The sequence below is a fragment of the Oncorhynchus mykiss genome, chromosome 8, assembly GCF_057628025.1.
Source record: "Oncorhynchus mykiss isolate SJ-2025 chromosome 8, ASM5762802v1, whole genome shotgun sequence".
In the NCBI taxonomy this organism is placed as follows: Eukaryota; Metazoa; Chordata; class Actinopteri; order Salmoniformes; family Salmonidae; genus Oncorhynchus; species Oncorhynchus mykiss.
In genome coordinates, this window is record NC_143029.1 from 32,691,708 (window position 1) to 32,718,259 (window position 26,552).

Consider the following 26,552-nt stretch of genomic DNA (forward strand, 5'->3'; position numbering starts at 1 on the left):
TTACCTATTGCAGATTCAGTCTTCCCAGCCTGGTGCAGGTCTACAATTTTGTTTCTGGTGTCCTTTGACAGCTCTTTGGTCTTGGCCATAGTGGAGTTTGGAGTGTGACTGTTTGAGGTTGTGGACAGGTGTCTTTTATACTGATAACAAGTTCAAACAGGTGCCATTAATACAGGTAACGAGTGGAGGACAGAGGAGCCTCTTAAAGAAGAAGTTACAGGACTGTGAGAGCCAGAAATCTTGCTTTTTTTTGTAGGTGACCAAATACTTATTTTCCACCCTAATTTGCAAATAAATTCATTAAAAAATCCTACAATGTGATTTTCTATATTTTTCCCTCATTTTGTCTGTCATAGTTGAAGTGTACCTATGATGAAAATTACAGGCCTCTCTCATCTTTTTAAGTGGGAGAACTTGCACAATTGGTGTCTGACTAAATACTTTTTTTGCCCCACTGTATTTATCTTGAACCATTTGATGATGCCAATTATTACTTAAATGGCAAAGTGGGAAAACTTAGGCAGCAAATGCAAACAATGAACAGTGAGTGAGTCATCGTATTCATGCATAAAAAAACGAATAATTAAAGAAAACCATTGTAAATTAGATTTTTTTAGTGTGGGAGAGGTGGAAACATTATTGTTATGGATTAATAATGACAAACCTCCTGGATGGAAAGCTACTAAGAACGGTAGCTGACTCTATAGCCACTCCTAAATGTAATATCTTTAATCTGAGCCTAGAGGAAAATGTTTGTCCTCAGGCCTGGAGGGAAGCCAAAGTAATTACGCTACCCAAGAATGGTAAAGCGCCATTTATTGGTTCTAACAGCCGACCTATCAGCTTGCTACCAGCTCTTAGCACACTGTCATGTTGCAAAAAATGGATTTTGACCAAATAAATCAAATCAAATTGTATTAGTCACATGCGCCGAATACAACAGGTGTAGTAGACCTTACAGTGAAACGCTTACTTACGAGCCCCAACAATGGAGTAAAAAAAAAATACAGATAAGAATAAGAAATAAAAGTAACAAGTAGTTAAAGAGCAGCAGTAAAATAACAATAGCGAAACTATATACAGGGGGGTACCGGCATAGAGTCAATGTGTGGGGGGAACGGTTAGTTGAGGTAATATGTACATGTAGGTAGAGTTATTAAAGTGACTATGCATAGATTATAACAACAGAGAGTAGCAGCGGTGTAAAAGGGGGGAGGGGGGCAATGCAAATAGTCTGGGTAGTCATTTGATGAGGTGTTCAGGAGTCTTATGGCTTGGGGGTAGAAGCTGTTTAGAAGCCTCTTGGACCTAAACTTGGCGCTCCGGTACTGCTTGCCATGTGTTAGCAGAGAGAACAGTCTATGACTAGGGTGACTGGAGTCTTTGACAATTTTTAGGGCCTTCCTCTGACACCGTTGGGGCGGTAGCCAATTGGAGTGGGTCTAGGGTTTCTGGGATAATGGTGTTGTGTCACTGGGCAGCTCTCGGCTGTGCTTCCCTTTGTAGTCTGTAATGGTTTGCAAGCCCTGCCACATCCAACGAGCGTCAGAGCCAGTGTAGCACGAGTCGATCTTAGTCCCGTATTGACACTTTGCCGGTTTGATGATTCGTCAGAGGGCATAGCGGGATTTCTTATAAGCTTCCGGGTTAGAGTCCCACTCCTTGAAAGTGGTAGTTACAAGACTGACAGCTATTTTTCAATCTGTATGGCACAGTTGTAAACGTCCTGGTCCTCAAATGAAACTGGTATACTTTCCTATTTATGCTATTTTGTACCTCTGCCAGTTACAAGACTGTAACTACCAACTACATATCATGAAAAAGTACAAAACAACTGGTGACAGAAGTCAGTGTGCACAACACCTGGCCCGCCACAAGGAGTCACTAGAGCGTGATGGGACAAGGACATCCTGACCGGCCAAACCCTCCCCTACAAAAAATGTAATTAAAATAAATAATACTAATCTCTTCCCAGCTATTTTGCAATCTGTATGGCACAGTTGTAAACATCCTGGTCCTCAAATGAAACTGGTATACTTTCCTATTTATGCTATTTTGTACCTCTGTCAGTTTTGATCCTTTATATTGGGTAGACAGACCTGTTTCCTACCTCCTCCCGCTGCCACCTCCTTTTCCATTTTTGGTGTCATGCTGTAATCAATTGGTTGTAATCTTGGATTGAGCAGACCTTCCCATACAATTCCAATAGCTCCATGAAAGACATAACTTTACCATTCCAAATAACTATATCATTTAAAAACAAACATCTTTTTCATAAATAAAAGTATTTTATCAACCAGCACAACCATAATATTTGTTATAATATTTGTTATTTTTTCTGGGGGATGAAATTTAAATTGTAACCCGCTCTGCAATGCTTGTTAGAAAAACAGCGATACTTTGAACAAGGTTTAGCTTTCAATTAAACTATTTTTAACTTACATTTTCACAAAATATATTTAAGTACAGTATATTTTCAAAACGTATGTGCAGTTGAATTTTATATGAGGGATTCAGACCTACTATGGTGTTGAATGCTGAGCTATAGTCAATGAACAGCATTCTTACATAGGTATTCCTCTTGTCCAGATGGGAGAGAGAGCAGTGTGCAGTGAGATGGCGATTGCATCATCTGTGGATCTATTGGGGCGGTAAGCAAATTGAAGTGGGCCTAGGGTGTCAGGTAAGATAGAGCTGATATGATCCTTGACTAGCCTCTCGAAGAACTTCATGATGACAGAAGTGAGTGCTACGGGGCACTTAGTGGGACTATAATTTGTTTTCAACAGGACAATGACACCTCCAGGCTGTGTAAAGACTATTTGATTAAGAAGGAGAGTGATGGTACTGCATCAGATGACCTGGCCTCCACAATCACCCGACCTCAACCCAATTGAGATGGTTTGGGATGAGGTGGACCACAGAGTGAAGGAAAAGCAGCCAACAAGTGCTCAGCATATGTGGGAACTCCTCCAAGACTGTTGGAAAAGCATTACAGGTGAAGCTGGTTGAGAGAATACCAAGATTGTGGAAAGCTGTCATCAAGGCAAAGGATGGCTACTTTGAAGAATTTAACATGTAAAATATATTTTGAACACTTTTTTGGTTACTCCTTGATTCTATATGTATTATTTCATAGTTTTGATGTCTTCACTATTATTCTACAATGTAGAAAATAGTAAAAATTCAGAAAAACCCTTGAATGAGTAGGAGTGTCCAAATTTTTGACTGGTACTGTATATATATTCTTTAATCTGCTTGGGTATACTATGGACACCTAAGAAACTGACTAAAAGAAAAGGATGGGATACCCGTAATATACAGAGAAATTATTGGATATATTTGGATGAGACAAACTGAGAATGAAGATGACTTACTAATGCCAGGGTGATTAGCTGCTCCTGATGTTATTTGACTGAGGTTGATCTAATCCCAGCCTGTGTCTGCAATAAACAGAGATGTGGATCATCTTCACGTATTTTCGACATCGCGTTTTTATTAAAATTGTACAGATTTAGCCAACTAGACCATTCAGTCTATTTATTTGGTAACCATAGCATCAGTAGTTTCCTTATGTAGATTTACAAGAAGTGTGTCATTATTTATTATCATAAATAACTTCTAATTATTATTTGTAGATCAGTCAGTCACAATTTACCCATGATACATCACAGTTTTGATCCTCTCGAACACGGCCATTGTTAGGACTCCGGTACACAGCAGGCGGGACACCGGTAGCTAGCTATGACAACTATACTTTTATTTACATTTGGTCCACATGGTAATCACATGGTAAAGTAGACTTTACCACAGCCACAGTCATAACAATGACTAAACCCTGCCTATTTCTACAACGTATCTTCTTAGAGTCTGATTTTAAACTTAACCATAACTGCACTGCTAACATTACGACTAACCTTAAATTAAGTCCAAAAAGCAAATGCCTGTGTTAATGAATTTTTACCATTTGGCCAATTTTGACTGTGTGGCTTTGATAACTAGTGTCACCCCTTAGACAATGAGAGGAAACCGAGAATATCAAAAGTATCACCAAGACAGTAACTTCAGAGATGAGCTGGGTTAGTAATAAAAAAAAAACTTTGGTAACTCTGTGGTTTCACACATGCATGAAGATGGCGCTTAAAGTGCAAAAAATAGAGATTGCATAATTGAGGTGGGCGTTCATGACGGAACCAATGGTATGCTCAAAGGGAGTTCTTGCAGATTCAAGAATGTCCAGATGCAGGAACAACCCGAATTGCGAGCCGCAATCACAAACTGTTGAGGTTTACAGGAATTTACATTGTTGTTAAGTGATCATTTTCGCATGTGTTACATCCACCACCTGCATTTACAATGTTTGTCCATACACAAGGGGCGCTATTGTTTCATGGAACAGTGCCGTTCTCCCCACCCTAACAACATCCGGGTTGTCACCCTACTTAGTGGTGTTTGCAATGGTAGCGTTTTTTTAGTACCTATAGCAATTATTCATGACGAAATGTTCAATACGATCATTTGATTGAATAAAGGGGAAAATAACGTCAAGGAAGAGGCTTCGTGGAAGGGTGAACGACGTGGATATGCTTATTGTGCAGGTATGTCACACGGGTGAAACCCAAGCTGCTGTATCAGTTGACCGCATCACAGATCAGTAGGACAGATAGCACAATGAGACAGATATTTCACCGGATGTACAAATGTGAAGTAACCGCTTAGCGTTATGGTAGTGAGGGGAAGCACAGTGGCAGGTAGTGGAAGAAGATGGAACGAGATAGATTTTGCCCGACATTCTGCTAATTTTCTCATCGATGAAACATTTGATCTCAATACATGTTTCTGTTCCAAAAACTAGAATTTGTTACGAACAGAGTGGACTGCGTTTTGTAGACTTGACCATTTTCCAAAGTAAAAAATAATTGCGTCGTTAATTAAGCAAGATTGCAAAGGCGAATTAAATTATTGCACACACGCCCTTCGCAGAGTAGGCGGCCCTTAAAGGAAATATGCAAATAGTATCTCGAACGCGCCAATAAGATCTCGCTAGCCCGTGCATGGCTGGGCCCACCTTGCCTGTTCTGCTCACTATTAGTAATTTGTTCCCATTTGAAACGACAGGCTGTGGTGTGGTGTGGTGTGGCTTGGTTTAGTTATACGAATCTTTGCCTCAGTGGCTGATATTGCTAGCTATGCTGAATAGTTTCACATTCATGATTTATTAGCTAGTTAGATGATTCCTGTATTTCAAGTTGTCTACCTATTATAACAAATACAGAATGTCATTGTTACCCACGTTACACAGTAGCTGTCTAACTGTTATCCCCTAGCTCCGTCTACAGCGGGGCTGTTCAATTCCGGTCCCGGAGCCAGGGCCGAAACACTTCTGTTTTTTGTTTCTACCTGCCTTTTTAGTTTATTGCACTTATGATGAACTAGTCCAATATTAGAAGTAGATTATGAAAACCAGAAGTGTTTCCGCCCTCCAGGACCTTCATTGAACAGGGCTGTTCAAGGTCTACAGTTATCAAAAGTTAGCTACTGTAGCTAGATACTTGAGACAGTTTGTGCACTGCCAGTTTCAATGACACCAATTAACCAGCTTGTCTTCTCTTCTGTCAGATGTTATTGAGACGCCCCAAGTCTAACCACAATGAGTAGCAACAGCCATCCTTTGCGTCCACTGGCCTCAGTGTCAGAGATTGACCACATCCATCTACTCTCCGAGCAGCTGGGTGCTTTGGTTCCAGGTGAAGAGTACAGTGATGTCACCTTCATTGTGGAGGAGAAACGCTTTCCGGCCCATAGGGTCATCTTGGCAGCACGCTGTCACTACTTCAGGTACAGCTGTTTTGGGTGGTTGTAAAATATTTTTGGTATCTCAGATTGTTCTGGCAATTCTCACATAGGGACTGCATTGGGAGGAAGGATTGTTTTACATGCTTTTTACATTTGTATCACAAACCATTTTCGAGAAAATCATGATGAAAGTGGCCATTTTACGTCCTTTTTAGGATGCCTCCTGTAAGACCTTGTGATCGGTGAACTATATATGATACAGAAAACATCTTGATGTCAATCTACTCTTTATTGAGTGCTTTAACATATGGAGTATGTCTAGATTAGAGGTCGACCGATTAATCGGCATGGCCGATTAATTAGGGCCGATTTCAAGTTTTCATAACAATCGGTAATCGGCATTTTTGGACGCCGATTATGGCCGATTACATTGCACTCCACGAGGAGACTGCGTGGCAGGCTGACCACCTGTTACACGAGTGCAGCAAGGAACCAAGGTAAGTTGCTAGCTAGCATTAAACTTATCTTTTAAAAAACAATCTTAACATAATCACTAGTTAACTACACATGGTTGATGATATTACTAGTTTAACTAGCTTGTCCTGCGTTGCAAATAATCAATGCGGTGCATCGAATCACAGCCTACTTCGACAAACGGGTGATGATTTACCAAGCACATTTGCGAAAAAGCACTGTCGTTGCACCAATATACCTAACCATAAACATCAATGCCTTTCTTAAAATCAATACACAAGTATATTTTTTTTAAACCTGCGTATTTAGTTAATTAAAATAAATTAATGTTAAAAGGCAATATTATCTAGGGAAATTGTGGTACTTCTCTTGCGTTCTGTGCAAGCAGAGTCAGGGTACATGCAGCAGTTTGGGCCGCCTGGGTCGTTGCGAACTGTGTGAAGACCATTTCTTCCTTACAAAGACCGTAATAATTTGCCAGAAATTTACAAAATTATGACAATGTAACAGCAATATTTATTTGCAATGTAACAGCAATATTTAGACTTATGGATGCCACCCGTTCAATAAAATACGGAACAGTTCCGTATTTCACTGAGTGAATAAACGTTTTGTTTCCGGATTTGAACATATTAATGACCTAAGGCTCGTATTTCTGTGTGTTTATTATAATTAAGTCTATGATTTGATAGATCAGTCTGACTGAGTGGTGGTAGGCAGCAGCAGACTCGTAAGCATTCACTCAAACAGCACTTTCTTGCGTTTGCCAGCATTTCTTGGCAATGCTTGAAGCACAGCACTGTTTATGACTTCAAGCCCATCAACTCCCGAGATTAGGCTGGCAATACTGTGGTGAGTATAAGAACATCCAATAGTCAAAGGTATATGAAATACATATGGTATAGAGAGAAATAGTTATATAATAACTACAACCTAAAACGTCTTAACTGGGAATATTGAAGACTCCTGTTAAAAGGAACCACCAGCTTTCATATGTTCTCATGTTCTGAGCAAGGAACTTAATCGTTAGCTTTTTTACATGGCACATATTGCACTTTTACTTTCTTCTCCAACACTGTTTTTCCATTATTTAAACCAAATTGAACATGTTTCATTATTTATTTGAGACTAAATTTATTTTTATTTGTATTATATTAAGTAAAAATAAGTGTTCATTCCGTATTGTTGTAATTGTCATTATTACAAATATATAAAAAAATCATCCGATTTAATCGGTATCTGCTTTTTTTGGTCCTCCAATAATCGGTATCAGCGTTGAAAAATCATAATCTGTTGACCTCTAGATTCTAAAATACAAAATGTTGACATTAATTTATTCAACATTATAAATATCTCAATTACCATTTTTGATTTAGCTTATTTGTAGACATTTTAGATATTCATATTTTTAATCTTGAATAAATTGTGAACATTTGTATTTCAGAATCTTAACATACTCCAAATGAGCACACTAAAAGGAGTAGCTAGGACTAGGTAACAGTTTATGAGATGTGTAATCCTTTTTCCCAGAGCTCTGCTGTATGGCGGGATGAAGGAGTCCCAGCCGCAGGCGGAGGTGACCCTGGAGGAGACGCGAGCCGAGGCCTTCTCCATGCTCCTCAACTACCTTTACACGGGCCGGGCTAGCCTCAGCTCAGCCCGCGAGGAGGTGCTGCTGGACTTCCTGGGTCTGGCCCACCGCTATGGCCTCCAGCCACTAGAGGACTCTACCTCAGAGTTCCTGCGCACCATCCTGCATACGCACAATGTGTGTTTGGTGTTTGACGTGGCCAGCCTGTACTGTCTGAGTGCGCTCAGTGCAGCGTGCTGCGCCTTCATGGACCGTCGTGCCCCGGAGGTCCTGGCCTCAGACGGCTTCCTCACATTGTCCAAGGTGAGTGAGAGTTGGCAGGGTCTTGTTCATTAGGCAACAAACATGGAAGAACATGGACCAAAACAGGAAGGGAACTACCTGGACTAATAAGAAATGCATTTAAAAAAAAATCATTTTGCTAAATGTTTTCAAACGATTTTCATTGTGTGCCCTAATGAACAAGACCCAGATCCAGTAAATATGACTGAATCCAATTTGATAGAAGTAGTATTAACTGAATATCTTTTTTATCCTCTCTCTCTCTCTCTCTCTCTGTGCAGACTGCTCTGCTGACCGTGTTACGGAGGGACTCATTTGCAGCGAGCGAGAAGGAGATCTTCCAGGCGCTGTGTCATTGGAGCCGGCAGAACGGCGAGGGAAGCGCCACGCAGGATGTGATGGCAGCTGTGCGGCTGCCGCTCATGAGCCTGACGGAGATGCTAAACGTGGTGCGTCCCTCGGGACTGCTCAACCCAGACGACCTGCTGGATGCCATCAAGACCCGCTCAGAGAGTCGTGACATGGACCTCAACTACCGCGGCATGCTCAGTGAGTCTGTCGCTTCCAGTCCTGTTCTAGTAGTCGGCAACTAATAGCTTAAATTGTCAACGGGAGTCTGTGTATTCTGTTTGCGTGTGAATTCTGTATGTGTCTCTTTGTATTCCGTGTGTGTGAGCGATATGTATTTAATATTATGTATTCAATGTGATGCCTTTGTGTCTTACAGTCCCAGAGGAGAACATTGCCACCATGAAGTACGGGGCCCAGGTGGTGAAGGGAGAGCTGAAGTCAGCTCTGCTGGACGGAGACACCCAGAACTACGACCTGGACCACGGCTTCTCCAGACACCCCATAGAGGAGGACGGCCGCGCTGGCCTTCAGATCAAACTGGGCCAGGCCTCTATCATCAACCACATCCGCATCCTGCTCTGGGACCGGGACAGCCGGTGAGTGAGACATCCAGCATGTTTTAAGGTATCAGTTTAAGCAAGGCACAATCTCTAATCTTGATCACATAATGAGTAATTATTTGGGATGCAAGGTGATATGCCAATCAGTGATTCTGCTAAGTCTAACTGCATTGTAGGCTATCAAACACTCATTAATTCCTCTCTGAAGGTTTTGCTCAACTGATGAGCAATGTTTTTATATACAGTACCAGTCAAGTATGGACACACCTACTCATTCTAGGGTTTTTCTTTATTTTCTACATTGTATAATAATAGTGAAGACATCAAACCTATGAAATAACACATATGGAATCATGTAGTAACCAAAAAAGTGTTAAACAAATCAAAATATATTTTATATTTGAGATTCTTCAAAGTAGCCACCCTTTGCCTTGATGACAGCTTTGCACACTCTAGGCATTCTGTCAACCAGCTTCATCACCTGGAATGCATTTCAATTAACATGTGTGCCTTAAGTTAATTTGTGCAATGTCTTTCTTTGTGTTTTCAATTGTGCTGTGACAGGTAGGGGTGGTATACAGAAGAGCCCTATTTGGTAAAAGACCAAGTCTATATTATGGCATGAACAGCTCAAATAAGCAAAGAGAAATGAGTCCATTATTACTTTAAGACATGAAGGTCAGTCAATACACAATATTTCAAGAACTTTGAAAGTTTCTTCAAGTGCAATCGCAAAAACCATCAAGCGCTAAGATGGCACCGAAGAGGATGGTTGATTTTTTAAAGGCTCCTAACCAACTGCTATTTTTATTTTTTCATTGTTTTTAACTTACTTTTTTACTTATTTTGTACATAATGTTGCTGCTACCATCTCTTAAGACCGAAAATAACTTCTGGACATCAGAACAGTGACTACTCACCGCGAACTGGAAGAAGCTTTTTCCTTTTACAAGTCCGACGAGAAAGATATACTGCTTTCCCGGGAACAGGCCCAAATCCCTGTCATTTGCGTGAAGAAAAGGCGGAGGAAAAGGGGGCACAGATCGGGCTGCCTTCTGAGAATCCATAGGCAAAACATGTAAACTCCCACAACCATCCGTCCTACTGTCTAACGTGCAATCATTGGAAAATAAAATTGATGGCCTATGATTTAAGATTATCCTACCAACGGGACATTAAAAACTGTAATATCTTATGTTTCGCCGAGTCATGGCTGAACGATGACATGGATAATATAGAGCTAGCGGGATTTTCCATGCACCTGCAGGAGAGAGAAGCTACGTCTGGTAAGACAAGGGGTGGGGGTTGTCTATTTGTCAATAACAACTGGTGCGTGATGTCTAATATTAAGACGACTCAAAGGTCGGAATTCATTAACGCCAAGATAATAATCTAATTATTTGCCCTTGACAATCAACCGTCCTCTGTCGTGGATGATGTTGGCTTTCGCCGACTGGTCGATCCCCAGTGCACACTTTTTCAGATGTTACCCTACCGGAGTTAGTGTTGTTGGAACGTACATCTTTGAGCTACTTGCTATGAGTGCCACTGCTATTAGCTTCACGACTGACATTTGGACCAACGATGTCAGCCCCATGATCATGCAGAGTCTGAAAACACAGTGGGTCAACGAGGATTGCGTACTGAGGAAAGTCGTTTTGCTTGCTGAATAATGTGCTTGTTCTCATACTGCTGCTGCCATTTCAATTGCATTTTAGAGCATGTTTGAAACTTGGGAACATGAACACTCCTAGCGCCATTCGAACAATTGACTGGAGAAATAAGCTAATCAACTGCTTTTGCAGCAGACGTGATACCCTCTGTCATGGCACTGAAACGCCTGCGCAACAAAACTGCCGACACAGACCGTGGGGTTAACTTACAAAAGTACTCAAGGCTATGAACAAGCGATTCGGTGCCATTCTCTCTGAGCTAGGTACAAGGACCGCTACTTAGATGCAGACCTGAAAACAGGGTTTACGTGAAATGTTACATGAACAGCTGGACAAGATGGAAACAGACAGTAACAGTGCGCACCGAGGAAGAGAGGCCATGGACTGACAGAGCTGAAACTTCACTGCTTGACATGTATGATAAAGTCCTGGTTGAGAATGAAACGACTGAACAAATGAACAACGAAACAGCACCTCAAGTAAGTGAAATAAATAGGTTTTGATGATCTTTTACTGGTAATAGAGACATACGTAAATGCCAACAAAGTAAACTTTTGGTGTGTATGACTTTTTTTATTTATCTAGGCAAGTCAGTTAAGAACAAATTCTTATTTACAATGACGGCCTACCCTGGACGACGCTGGGCCAATTATGTGCCGCCCTATGGGACTCCCAATCGCGACCGGAAGTGATACAGCCTGATTCGAACCAGGGACTGTAGTGATGCCTCTTGAACTGAGATGCAGTGCCTTAGACCGCTGCGTGCGTGTGTTAACTATTTAACTGTATGGTCGAATTGCTGCAAGAAACCACTACTAAAGGACACCAATAAGAAGAAGAGGTGGACAATAGACAGGTAGAAATCTTTGGTCTGATGAGTCCAAATTTGAGATTTTTGGTTCCAACCACAGAGTAGGTGAACGGATGACCTCTGCATGTATAGTTCCCACCGTGAAGCATGGAGGAGGAGATGTGATGGTGCCGGGTTGTTTTGCTGGTGTTTTTCAAGGCATGACTACCACAGCATTCTGCAGCGATATGCCATCCCATCTGGATTGCACTTAGTGGGACTATAATTTGTTTTTCGACAGGACAATGACCCAACACACCTCCAGGCTGTATAAGGGCTATTTGACTAAGGAGAGTGATGAAGCGTTGCCTCATGTGACCTGGCCTACACAATCACCCGACCTCAACCCAATTGAGATGGTTTGGGATGAGTTGGACCGCAGAGTGAAGGAAAAGCAGCCAACAATTGCTCATCATATGTGGGAACTCCTCCAAGACTGTTGGAAAAGCATTCCAGGTGAAGCTGGATGAGAGAAAGCCAAGTGTGCGCAAAGCTGTCAAGGCAAGCGGTGGCTACTTTGAAGAATCTCAAATATAAAATATATTTTGATTTGTAGTAACCAAAAAAAGTGTTTAAACATGATTCCATATGTGTTATTTCATAGTTTTGATCCCTTCACTATTATTGTACAATGTAGAAAATGGTAAAAATATAGAAAATACCCTTGAATGAGTAGGTGTGTCTGAACTTTTGACTGGTACTGTATACATTGCAGTAATGTTACTATCATGCTGATAATAGAGATACTCATCAGCTATGCTTTGGTAACTGGGTTTTGTATGGTCTATATCTGTTTTGGTGTAGATCTTACTCCTACTATATTGAAGTGTCCATGGATGAGCTGGATTGGGTGCGTGTTGTGGACCATTCCAAGTACCTGTGTCGCTCTTGGCAGAACCTCTTCTTTACACCACGTGTGGCCAGGTAAAGCCTCACCCTTTGCATCTCTACCTGTGGCTTCCTATGGTTGGCACCAATTTTGACTTTTGGTTCTACAACAGTGGGTGTGATTTTCATTTGTTCCCTTGTGTCCCAGGTATGTGCGCATTGTGGGGACGCATAACACTGTCAACAAGGTCTTCCATCTGGTGGCTTTCGAGTGCATGTTCACACACCGCTCCTTCACTCTGGAAAAGGGTATTCTCGGTAAGGCAGGAATATCAATCGTTATACTAGTGTTACATATGATTCTTAAGATGCCAGGTCAGATCAACATAAACATCTCTTACTCCTCTCTCCAATCCTCTTCTTTATTCCCAATCCTCTCTCTCTCTTCTACTGGTTTTTGCCTCTGCTTTTATTCATCCTTCATATCTGCAGTCCCAAATGAGAATGTGGCTACCATCGCGGCCTGTTCCAGTGTCATCGAGGGTGTTAGTCGGAGCAGAAACGCTCTGCTCAACGGGGACACGCACAACTACGACTGGGACTCGGGCTATACCTGTCACCAGCTGGGCTCTGGGGCCATTGTCATTCAACTGGCTCAACCCTACACTATTGGCTCCTTAAGGTAGGGATGTGTGTGTCTTCTCTCATGTTGAGTATTGTAGGTTTTGTATCCGTCTGCACATTTAATTTTCTATTTCTATCTGGACAGACTGCTACTGTGGGATTGTGATGAGCGATCCTACAGTTACTACATTGAGATCTCCACCAATCAGCAGCAGTGGACAAAGGTGGTGGACCGCACCAAGGTGCCATGTCGGTAAGACTCCCAGTCTGTCTTCAAGTCTCCCTTTCCCATACTCTTTTCAAATAATCTTTTTATAATACTGTCCATCTGAGATCTTTTAACAGTTTTGTTTTTCTTCAACAGATCGTGGCAGACACTCAAATTCGACAAGCAGCCTGCCTCTTTTATTCGCATCGTGGGAACTAACAACACTGCAAATGAGGTGAGAGGATTGCGCATAAACCGTAATAAAAAATAATATTTTGTCTGGATTTTTCATTTACAGGGCTCCATACTGCAACCATTTAGTCACATTTTGCAACCCTTTGACTTGGCTGTGTAAGTAAAATGTTGTATTGGTCGCATCCAGAATATAGAAATAGATATGTACGGTGCCTTCGGAAAGTATTCAGACCCCTTGACTTTTTGTCACATTTTGTTAGGTTACAGCCTTATTCTAAAATTGATTTTCCCACAAAGCAACATTATCTTTTTGCTCATTTATTACAAATAAAAAAACAAGTATTCAGACCCTTTTCTCAGTACTTTGTTGAAGCACCTTTGGCAGAGATTACAGCTTGGAATCGTCTTGGGTATGACGCTACAAGCTTGGCACACCCGTATATGGGGAGTTTCTCACATTCTTCTCTGCAGATACTCTCAAGCTCTGTCAGGTTGAATGGGGAGCATTGCTGCACAGCTATTTTCAGGTCTATCCAGAGATGTTCGATCAGCTCCGGACTCTGGCCGGGCCACTCAAGGACATTCAGAGACTTGTCCCGAAGCCACTCCTACATTGTCTTGGCTGTGAGCTTAGGGTCATTGTCTTGTTGGAAGGGGAACCTTCGCCCCAGTCTGAGGTCTTGAGAGCTCTGCAGCAGGTCTGTACTTTGCTCCGTTCACCTTTGCCTCGATCCTGACTAGTCTCCCAGTCCCTGCTGCTGAAAAACATCCCCACAGCATGATGCTGCCACCACCATGCGTCACCATAGGGATGATGCCAGATTTCCTTCAGACTTGGCATTCAGGCCAAAGAGAATGCTTGGCATTCAGGCCAATGAGTTCTGTCTTGGTTTTATCAGACCAGAGAATCTTGTTTCTCATAGTCTCTAGGTGCCTTTTGGCAAACTCCAAGCGAGCTGTCGTGCCTTTTACTGAAGATGGCCACTCTACCATAAAGGCTTGATTGGTGGAGTGCTGCGGAGATGGTTGTCCTTCTGGAAGGTTCTCCCATCTCCACAGAGGAACTCAAGAGCTCTCTGAGTGACCATTGGGTTCTTGGTCGCCTCCTTGACCAAGGCCCTTTTCCTCCGATTGCTCAGTTTGGCCTGGCAGCCAGATATAGGAAGAGTTTTGACGGTTCCAAACTTCTTCCATTTAAGAATGATGAAGGCCACTTTCTTCTTGGGGACCTTCAATGCTGCTGACATTTTTTGCTACCCTTCCCCAGATCTGTGCCTCGACACAATCCTGTTTCGGAGCTCGACGGACAATTCCTTCAACCTCATGGCTTGGTTTTTGCTCTGACATGCACTGTCAACTGTGGGACCTTATATAGCCAGGTGTGTGCCTTTCCAAATCACGTCCAATAAAGTTCTAGAAACATCTCAAAGATGATCAATGAAAACAGGATGCACCTGAGCTCAATGTCAAGTCTCATAGCAAAGGGTCTGAATTCGTATGTAATTAAGGTATTTCTGGTTTTAATATTTCAATTTGGAAACATTTCTAAAAACCTTTTTGCTTCGTCATTATGGGGTATTGTATGTAGATTTAGTTATTTTTTATTTAAATCCATTTTAGAATAAGCCGGTAACGTAAGAAAATGTGGAAGGAGTCTGAATACTTTCTGAAGCCACTGTATATGATGGTGTGTATGGACAGTATATGAATAGAAAATGTGTGTACAGCAGTAGTTATATAGGATGAGCCTTGACCAGAATACAATTGAAGTCGGAAGTTTACATACACTTAGGTTGGAGTCTTTAAAACTCGTTTTTCAACCACTCCACAAATTTCTTGTTAACATACTATAGTTTTGGCAAGTCGGTTAGTAATTTTTCCAACAATTGTTTACAGACTTCAATTGTTTACAGTTTACCGATTTCACTTATAATTCACTGCATCACAATTCCAGTGGGTCAGAAGTTTACATACACTAAGTTGACTGGGAAAATTCTAGAAAATCATGTCATGGCTTTAGAAGCTTCTGATAGGCTAATTGACATAATTTGAGTCAATTGGAGGTGTATATGTGGATGTATTTCAAGGCCTACCTTCAAACTAAGTGCCTCTGCTTGATATCGTGGGAAAATCCAAATAAATCAGCCAAGACTTCAGAAAGAAATTGTAGACTACAAGTCTGGTTCATCCTTGGGAGCAATTTCCAAACGCCTGAAGGTACAACGTTCATCTGTACAAACAATAGCACGCAAGTGTAAACACCATGGGACCATGCAGCCGTCATACCGCTCAGGAAGGAGACGCGTTCTGTCTCCTAGAGATTAACCTACTTTGCTGCGAAAAGTGCAAATCAATCCCAGAACAACAGCAAAGGACCTTGTGAAGATGCTGGAGGAAACGGGTACAAATGTATCTATATCCACAGTAAAACGAGTCCTATATCGTCATAACCTGAAAGGCCGCCCAGCGAGGAAGAAGCCACTGCTCCAAAACCGCCATGAAAAAAAGCTGGACTATGGTTTGCAACTGAACGTGGGGACAAAGATCGTACTTTTTGGAGAAATGTCTTCTGGTTTGATGAAAGAAAAATATAACTGTTTGGCCATAATGACCATTATGTTTGGAGTGAAAAGGGGGAGGCTTGCAAACCGAAGAACACCATCCCAACCGTGAAGAACGGAGATGGCAGCATAATGTTGTGGGGGTGCTTTGTTGCAGGAGGGACTGGTGCATTTCACAAAATAGATGGCATCGTGAGGTAGGGAAATATGTGGATATATTGAAGCAACATCTCAAGACATAAGTCAGGAAGTTAATGATTTGTCTCAAATGGGTCTTCCAAATGGACAATGACCCCAAGCATACTTCCAAAGTTCCGATCAAAATGGCTTAAGGACAAGAAAGTCAAGGTATTGGAGTGGCCATCACAAAGCCCTGAACTCAATCCTATATCCCTGATCCCAATCCGTTTGTGCCAAGATGGTGTAGCAGTGCAGACGTTGTTTGTCATTCTCCCGTGTACATTTCTTTCTTTTTTTCTTATATTCTCGATCTCTTTTTCTATTTTTCTTAATGAAATATACCTTCCGGCAACCCGCCTCACCCAATGTGATACGGATCTGCTATTTTTAGACCTTATTTTTAGACCTTAGCCTGAACCTCCATCAGAAGCTAGCCATCAGCAACTAACCAGCTAATTGGCTACTAGCTATTTAGTCATTGTCAATCACTGCTAGCGGCCTTTACCTTTAGCACAGACAACAGCCGCTTTTAACCTGGATAATACTTGCCAGTCTTCACAGCGCGTTATCAACCCTGAGCATATCGGACTGTTTTTCTCCACGACAACACCGGATTCCTGCCGTAAGCTCTGGACCAGTTACTCCAGATCATCGCAGCTAGCTAGCTGCCACCAAGTGGCCCTGCCCCGATGCCAGCCTTGAGCCAGGCCCATCTCCCGGCCTGCTCAGTGGCCTGCTCGGCTACACCGCTGATGCCTCCCGGGCTCTTCAATAACACGACTAGAATCCTCTACACCACCAGATTCTTGCAGTAAGCACTGGACCTCTGCATCAGATCATCGCTGCTACCGAGTGGCTATTGTGGCTAACGCCCTTGTCCCAAAGCTAGCACCAGTTAGCAGCGAGCCAGGTGCATCTCCCGGCTAGCGAACAAAATTACTCCAGCTACAATACCTCTTTTGCCAACTGGCCTGGACCCTTTGTCAACACGGAGCCCTTCTGTTCCGTCACGACTGATCTGCCGACGTAATCCCATCCGCTGTGCCCTCAACTGGCCTTTGCCGGACGTCAGAGCAGACGCTTCTACTAGCCCCGGCCTGCTAACTTTTTTTGGAATGCGGTGTCTCCTGCTTGCTAGTGTAGTAACGACTACCTAGCGGCTTCCCTGTTTCATATATTGCTGTTCACTGGACCCTATGATCACTTGGCTACATAGCTGATGTCTGCTGGACTGTTCATTAATCACGGTACTCAATTTTGTTTATCTGTCGGCCCCAGCCTCGACTCAGGCCCTGTGTACAGTTAACTGACCCGCTCTGCCCATTCATCACCATTTTACCTGTTGTTGTCTTACCCGTTTTCTTAGCTAGCTCTTCTCCCAATCAGAACCTGGGATTGTTTTATACCTTGCTTTATGTCTCTCTTTAATGTCAATATGCCTTGTCTGCTGTTGTTTAGGATAGTTATCATTGTTTTAGTTCATTGCGGAGCCCCTAGTCCCACTCAACATGCCTCAGATACCTCTGGGTGACCTCACCCAGCATAACTAGTGCGTCCAGAGATGCAACCTCTCTTATCGTCACTCAATGCCTAGGTTTACCTCCACTGTACCCGCACTCTACCATACCCCTGTCTGTACATTATGCCCTGAATTTATCCTACCACGCCCAGAAATCTTCTCCTTTTATTCTCTGTCCCCAACGCACTAGAAGACCAATTTTGATAGCCTTTAGCTGTACCCTCATCCAACTCCTCCTCTGTTTCTCGGGTGATGTGGAGGTTAACCCAGGCCCTGCGTGTCCCCAGGCACTCTCATTTGTTGACTTCTGTAACCGTAAAAGCCTTGGTTTCATGCATGTTAACATCAGAAGCCTCCTCCCTAAGTTTGTTTTACTCACTGCTTTAGCACACTTCGCCAACCCTGGTGTCTTTGACGTGTCTGAATCCTTAATTCAGGATTCAGACACCGTCCCCAACTATAACATTTTCCATCGACATAGAACTGCCAAAGGGGGAGGAGTTAGCCTGCAAAGTTCTGTCATACTTTCCAGGTCTATGCCCAAACAGTTTGAACTTCTAATCTTACAAATGAATCTCTCCAGAAATACGTCTCTCACTGTTTCCGCCTGTTATAGACCACCCTCAGCTCCCAGCTGTGCCCTGGACACCATATGTGAATTGATTGCCCCCCATCTTCAGAGTTTGTTCTGTTAGGTGACCTAAACTGGGACATGCTTAACACCCCAGCAGTCCTACAATCTAAGGTAGATGCCCTCAATCTCACACAAATTATCAAGGAACCCACCAGGTACAACTCTAAATCCGTAAACATGGGCACACTCATAGATATTATCCTGACCAACTTGCCCTCCAAATACACCTCTGTGGTTTTCAATCAGGATCTCAGCAATCACTGCCTCATTGCCTGAATCCGTTATGGGTCCGCGGTCAAACGACCACCCCCTCGTCAAACGCTCCCTATAACACTTCTGCGAGCAGGCCTTTCTAATCGACCTGTCCCAAGTATCCTGGAAGGATATTGACCTCATCCCGTCAGTAGAGGATGCCTGGTTGTTCTTTTAAAAGCAATTTCCTCACCATCTTAAATAAGCATGCCCCTTTCAAAAAATTTAGAACTAAGAACAGATATAGCCCTTGGTTCACTCCAGACCTGACTGCCCTCTACCAGCACGAAAACATCCTGTGGCGGACTGCACTAGCATCGAATAGTCCCCGCGATATGCAACTTTTCAGGGAAGTCAGGAACCAATACACACAGTCAGTTAGGAAAGCAAAGGCTAGCTTTTTGAAACAGAAATTTGCATCCTGTAGCTCTAACTCCAAAAAGTTCTGGGACACTGTAAAGTCCATGGAGAATAAGAGCACCTCCTCCCAGCTGCCCACTGCACTGAGGCTAGGAAACACTGTCAACACCGATAAATATACGATAATTGAGAATTTCAATAAGCATTTTTCTACGGCCGGCCATGCTCTCCACCTGGCTGCCCCTACCCCGGCCAACAGCTCTGCACCCCCCACACCAACCTGCCCAAGCCCCCCTCCGCTTCTCCTTCGCCCAAATCAAGATAGCGGATGTTCTGAAAGAGCTGCAAATCTGGACCCCTACAAATCTGCTGGGATAGACAATCTGGACCTTTTCTCTCTAAAATTATCCGCTGCCATTGTTGCAACTGCCATTACTAGCCTGTTCAACCTCTTTCGTATCGTCTGAGATCCCTAAAGATTGGAAAGCTGCCGCTGTCATCCCCCCCTCTTCAAAGGGGGAGACACTCTAGACCCTAACTGTTACAGACCTATATCTATCCTACCCTGTCTTTCTAAAGTCTTCGAAAAGCCAAGTTAACAAACAGATCCCTGACCTTTTCGAATCCCACCGTACCTTCTCTGCTATGCAACCTGGTTTCCGAGCTAGTCAAGGGTGCACCTCAGCCACGCTCAAGGTCCTAAACGATATCATAACCTCCATAGATAAGACAGTACTGTGCAGCTGTCTTCATCGACCTGGCCAAGGCTTTTGACTCTGGCAATCACTGCATTGTTATCGGCAGACTCAATAGCCTTGGTTTCTCAAATGACTGCCTTGCCTGGTTCACCAGCTACTTCTCAGACAGAGTTCAGTGTGTCAAATCGAAGGGCCTGTTGTCCAGATCTCTGGCAGTCTCTATGGGGGTGCCACAGGGTTCAATGACTGGAATTAATTGCAAAAATCGCTGAAGTTGGAGACTTATCTCCCTCACTAACTTTAAGAAACTGATATCTGAGCAGCTGTACACAGCCCATCTGTAAATAGCCCACTCAACTACCTCATTCCCATATTCTTTTTTTTGTTGTTGCCCTTTTCCACCCCAGTATCTCTACTTGCACTATCACTCCAGTTTTAATGCTAAATTGTAATTATTTCGCCACTATGGCCTATTTATTGCCTTACATCCCTAATCTTTCTACATTTGCACACACTGTATATAGATTTTTCTATTGTGTTATTGACAGTATCCCATGTGTAACTGTTGTTTTTGTCGCACTGCTTTGCTTTATCTTGGCCAGGTAACAGATGTAAATGAGAACTTGTTCTCAACTGGCCTAGCTGGTTAAATAAAGGTGAAACAAAATAAAAACTGCCTGTCATCCAGGACATTTACAGCACCCGGTGTCACAGGAAGGCCAAGAAAATTATCAAGGATCTCTACCACGGCCTGTTCACCCTGCTAATTTCTAGAAAGTGGAGACAGTACAGGTGCATCAAAGCTGGGCCCGAGAGACTGAAAAACAGCTTTTATCGCTATCAGACTGTTAAAAAGTCACCACCAGCCAGCCTCTGCCCAGTACCCTGCCCTGAACTTAGTCACTGTTACTCGCCAGCTACTACCCGTTACTCTACCCTGTGTACATTGTCATTGAACACTGGTCAATGAAATTATGTTTACATATGGTTTTAGTCAATTCATATGTACAGTTCAAGTCAGAAGTTTACATACACCTTAGCCAAATACATTTAAACTCAGTTTTTCACCATTCCTGACATGTAATCCTTGTAAAAATTCCCTGTCTTAGGTCAGTTAGGATCACCACTTTATTTTAAGAATGTGAAATGTCAGAGTAATAGTAGAGTGATTTATTTCAGCTTTTATTTCTTTCATGACATTCCCAGTGGGTCAGAAGATTACATACAATCAATTAGTATTTAGTAGCATTGCCTTTAAATAGTTTAACTTGGGTCAAACGTTTTGGGTAGCCTTCCACAAGCTTCCTAGAATGTGGGTGAATTTTGGCCCATTCCTCCTGACAGAGCTGGTGTAACTGAGTCAGGTTTGTAGGCGTCTGTGCTCGCACACTTTTTTTTTCTCAGTTCTGTCCACAAATGTTCAATTTTTTTTACCTTTATTTAACAAGGTAGGCCAGTTGAGAACAAGTTCTCATTTACATCTGTGACCTGGCCAAGATAAAGCAAAGCAGTGCTACACAAACAACAACAGTTACACATGGAATAAACAAATGTACAGTCTATAACACAATAGAAAAAGTCTATATACAGTGTATCTAGATGGCGTGAGGAGGTAAGGTAATAAATAGGTCTTAGTAGTAAAGTAATTACAATTTATAGCAAGTTAACCCTGGAGTGATAGATGTGCAAATTATGATGTGCAAGTAGAAATACTGGTGTGAATAAAAATAAGTTAAAACAATATGGGGATGAGGTAGGTAGATTGGATGGGCTATTTACAGATGGGCGATGTACAGCTGCAGCGATCGGTAAGGCGGCCAAAGGAGTTGTTGGCTTTGGGGATGACCAGTGAGAGATACCTGCTGGACCAAAGACTTATTGATGACCTGGAGCCAGTGGGTCTGGCGATGAATATGTAGCGAGGGCCAGCCGACGAGAGCATACAGATCGCAGTGGTGGGTGGTATATGGGGCTTTGGTGACAGAACGGAGGGCACTGTGATAGATGCAGTGGCTCTGAAGATAGATGGAGGGCAATCAATTCACATATGGTGTCCAGGGCACTGCTGGGGGCTGAGGGGGGGTCTATAACAAGCGGCAACGGTGCGAGACTTATTTCTGGAAAGGTGGATTTTTAAAAGTAGAAGCTCAAACTGTTTGGGCACAGACCTGGATAGTAAAACAGGACTCTGCATGCTATCGCTGCAGTAGATTGCAACTCCGCCCCCTTTGGCAGTTCTGTCTTGATGGAAAATGTTGGGGATGGAGATTTCAGAATTTTTGGTGGCCTTCTTAAGCCATGATTCAGACAAGGCTAGGACATCAGGGTTGGCAGAGTGTGCTAAAGCAGTGAATAAAACAAACTTAGGGAGGAGGCTTCTGATGTTAATATGCATGAAACTAAGACATTTTTACAGTTACAGAAGTCAACAAATGAGAGCGGGTCGGATGGGTACACACCGGATCTGAGTTCGAGACTGGGGCTGACAGATAAACAAAATTAATTACAGTGTTAATGAACAGACCAGCAGGTATCAGCTGTGTAGCCGAGTGATCAGCCGCGTTCAGAAAGCTAGCGGGTTGGGGACAGCAGATGGGTCTTCGGCGACATCGCAACAGAGAAGCCTGTTGAAACCACCTCGGACGATTACGTCGGCAGACCAGTCATGATGGATCGGCGGGGCTCCGTGTCGACAATAAAGGGTCCAGGCCAATTGGAAAAAGAGGTATTTGTAGACCAAGAATTAGCTGGTAAACTCTGTCGACTTGCCGGGAGATGGGCCATGCTCGAGGGTAGCTCAGGGCTAACTGGTGCTTGCTTTTTGGACAGAGGCGTTAGCCAACGTTAGCCACTCGTTTGCAGCTAGTTAGCTGTGATGATCCGGTGTAATGGTCCAGTGCTTGCGGCAGGAATCCGGTGATGTAGTGGAGAAAACCAGTCAGATATGTTCTGGGTTGATATCATGCTGTTCAGATTGGCAAGTAATTGTCCAAGCTAAAGCTGGCTAGTGTCGCTAGCAGTTGCAAACAATGACGAGTAGCTAGTTTGCTGGTTAGCTTCTGATGGAGGTTCCAGTTATAATGTATAAAAAATAGCAGATTTACAGACTAATTAACACAGGACGGGACAAGACAAACACAAGTTTGACTGCTACGCATTTTGGATTAACAATGTGCCCCCAGTGTTGTGTTAGGCTGACCTCACCACCCTCTGGAGAGCCCTGAGGTTGCGGATGGTGAAATTGCCATGCCAGTCGGTGATACAACCCAACAGAATGCTCTCAATGGTGCATCTGTAGAAGTTTGTGATGGTCTTAGTGGCCAAGCCAAATTTATTCAACCTCCTGAGGTTGAAGAGGCGCTGTTATGCCTTCTTCACCACACTGTATGTTGGACCATTTTAGGTTGTCAGTGATGTGCACTCGGAGGAACGAAGCTTTTCACCCCCTACTACTGCCACGTGGATGGGGATGTGCTCTCTCTCTGCTGTCTCCTGAAGTCAACGATCAGCTCTTTCATTTCTTTTTATGTTGAGGGAGAGGTTATTTGCCTGGCACCAATCTGCCAGGGCCCTCACCTGTAAGCTGTCTCGTCGTCGTTGTTGATAATCAGACCTACCACTGTTGTCGTCTGCAAACTTGAAGATTGAGTTGGAGACATGCTTGGCCACGTAGTCATGGCTGAAAGGGGAGTACAGGAGGGGGATGAGCACGCACCTTTGTGGGGCCCCCGTGTTGAGAATCAGTGTAGTGGAGGTGATGTTGCCTACCTTCACCAACAGGGGTGAGCCAGTCAGGAGGGACCCAGTTGCACAGGGTGGGGTTCAGACCTAGTGCCCTGAGCTTAGTGATGAGCTTGGAGGGTACTGTGGTGTTGAAGACTGAGCTGTTGTTGATGAACTGCATTCTTACATAGGTATTCCTCTTGTCCAGATGGGATAGGGCAGTGTGATGGAGATTGGTTCACCCATGGATCTGTTGGGGTGTATGCAAATTGTTGTGGGTCTAGGGTGTCTGGTAAGGTGGAGGTGATATGATCGTTAACTAGCCTCTCAAAGCACTTCATGTTGACCGAAGTGAGTGCTACGGGGGCGATAGTCATTTATTTCAGTTTCACTTTCTTGAGTACAGGAGCAAGCGGGGAAAACACAGCTATCCTGTGTAATACTAACATCACTGATTTTTAAAGGGAGGACAGGTGGTTCTCAGCTTTCTGGTGGTATAACAAAACAATTCTCAACTCTCCATATTGAGCTTAATAGCAACTATTTTACAACCAATATTTTTGATATGGCTTTGAGATCATGTGTGCGAAATGCGCATTGGCCATTGCAATTGCATAGGCCTCATTGGTAGGCTATGCCTGCAAAGTTTTTTAGGACATTACATTTACTGTTAGATTAATACATGGCTACTAGCAGTGGGTATTATATTTAAGCAATAAGGGCTGAGGGTGTTTGGTGTATGGCCAATATACCACAGCTATTTGCTATTATTATAAACTGGTTACCAATGTAATTAGAGCAGTAAAAATAAATATTTTGTCATACCCATGGTATACGGTCTGATATACGACGGCTCAGCATTCAATACCACTATCAACCACCCAATTCATAATTAGAGTTAGTGATCTAGCTAACTAGATCACGACTTACTCAGGTGGGAAATTAGTCCTAAATAAATGTGCCTATTATATTAGTGCACATAAAGATCTCTAAACATCTGGAGATCTCTGGAGCCCTATTTTAATAGTAAAATATAATGACAATGGTCTAATTGTCAACCCAATATTCATGACTATCACTGGATTTGGTTGTGCATATTTTTAATCACAAAATGTTAGAAATATTTTCATTCCTCTATCTCACTTCTTAATAAAGCACTTTAATTCTTTGATAATTACATATGTTTTTCTATTGCATGACGGTGCGGGGGAACATGATGCAACCAAATCATGGGCTGGAAAAACTTAGTGGCACCAGGGGAAAATGTTGTATATCCGTTCCTCATTCCCTGTTTCTCTCTCTTTCAGGTGTTCCATTGTGTCCACTTTGAGTGTCCGACCCAGTTGGACACGGAGGTGAAAGACGGTAGTCTTGGGCAGGCATCACCTTTTGAGTCCAGTTCCACATCCCAGAACCCTAGACCCATGCAGCCATCCTGCACCCACAGCCTTCTCCCCTCCTCATCCTCATCCTCCAGTTCCTCACAACCCCACCTCTGAGAGAAAAGGAAAACCCCCAAGAAAACAATTTTGCACAACCTTTATCTATCACACAAGATGCACTGCTAAAATGCTGCTAAGCATACAATTCATTTTGATAACAAAAATAAGCCTCTAACACGCTAACAGAATCTTACATCAATTTCAGGTTTTTAGGGTGCTCATACAGTCCTCCCTGTCTGAAATGATAGACAATGGTGGGGAAAAAGGCTATGGATTAAATTGGTCAATACATTTCCTGTGAAGGTATTAGCCCACATTTGCTGCCGGTTTAAGGGTACTCAGTTGGCACTCTTCAAAGCCTAGTCGGGCCAGGTGCTATCCAGCCAGTGGAGAGGCAAACAGTACTGCTCATCCAAAGATTAACCAATGCAATACCACTATCAATGATTTTCTACTCATGTTGAAAAAGAAAAATCATAGGTGAACATGGTCATATTCACCTATGCTCAAGGTTTATATCTGGGAAATTAATTTGATTCACCCCCCCATTTGGACTTAAAGACTAATATTGCAGTCTTGGCTGAGCAGCACTTCAATGTTTGGTAAATTCATCAGCACTTTGTGGAAATCGGAGGGAGAATCTATGAGCAGCTGATATTTGGCACTTTATTGTTCCCCATATTTACTGTAAGAAAGATGTTACCTAGGTCTATTAAGCACTGGGGAAATGATGCAGTGCTGGTAATAGCTATTTCTGTCTGGATTTGTTTTTGTCATTTTATTGTTGTCCTCACCTTTATGAGGACAACTTTAATTGCTGCTTTGTGCTTACTGCTAAATGTAGATATGATATGTATATTGTCAGTGATTTTGTTTGTGTGGTTTGATTTGTTAAGTTTTCTGTTGGCTCTACGGTTTATTTCTCAGTGCTGTGCTTCCTATTATCTCTCACCTCTTCCCTCTTTCTTTGTTTTTTGGCTCTTAATATGGCTCTCTACTTTTTCATATTTCCTTTGATCTCCTTTGTTATTTTACAATCTTTCAAGTAGATTTGAGCAATCCTTTAGATACTTTCACATTGCTGCTATTGCATGAGGGCTGAACATTGACTTAAAGTAAAATTTAAGTAGAAAGCAGATTACCCTTCTCATATCTATATATTTTTCCTGAATAGTTTTGATTGCAGTTTGTTGTATCATCTTAGTACAATATCATTACTGTACTATATCACCATTGCTTGGGATGACTTTTATCCGTTTTTCTATATCACTGCCATTAACATACGTTGGGATTCATTTTCAGAAGAGGTCTCTTTTGTAGATGTTGGTAGAGATTCAGCAGTAAAGTCTCTCAACCTCTTAGTGTTCAAAAAATATTGATTGATTTCTAAAGTCAAGTAGGTTTTGCATTAGTGAGTGCCAAAGGCTTCTTCAGACTGGTGATCTCTGCTTATGGCCAATGTTAGTGGGCCAATACATGTACATTTTATTGCAGGCAGTGGCTGCAGGAAACGGCATTAAATGTTGTCTGACTCATTTTGCAGTACTTATTGTTAGCAACCCTCATCCAACTTGAAAGACCAAATGTTTTTTTTTTTTACATTGCTGATTTAATACAGGTTTTAAATGCACCCATGTCCATCCTCATGATACCCTACCAGCTGGCAATCAAGCTTTTAAACAATACTGTATTAAAGATGTGGAACAAAACATTTACAACTTGTGTGTCATGAAGACCCATGTAAGTCAGTG

The 26,552-nt window shown here is 42.7% G+C and overlaps 1 protein-coding gene across 1 annotated transcript; it reads left to right on the plus strand.

Annotated features, from left to right (window-relative positions):
- The first annotated feature begins 3,686 nt into the window (after window positions 1-3,686).
- LOC110529801 (BTB/POZ domain-containing protein 9) lies at window positions 3,687-26,510 on the plus strand. Its single transcript, XM_021612338.3, has 11 exons — window positions 3,687-4,598; window positions 5,620-5,838; window positions 7,801-8,164; window positions 8,425-8,692; window positions 8,871-9,090; window positions 12,382-12,501; window positions 12,614-12,723; window positions 12,898-13,087; window positions 13,175-13,282; window positions 13,394-13,472; window positions 24,667-26,510. Exons 2-11 carry the CDS (start codon window positions 5,651-5,653, stop codon window positions 24,856-24,858), a joined length of 1,839 nt encoding a protein of 612 aa, XP_021468013.2. The 5' UTR covers window positions 3,687-4,598; window positions 5,620-5,650; the 3' UTR covers window positions 24,859-26,510.
- Window positions 26,511-26,552: the final 42 nt, after the last annotated feature.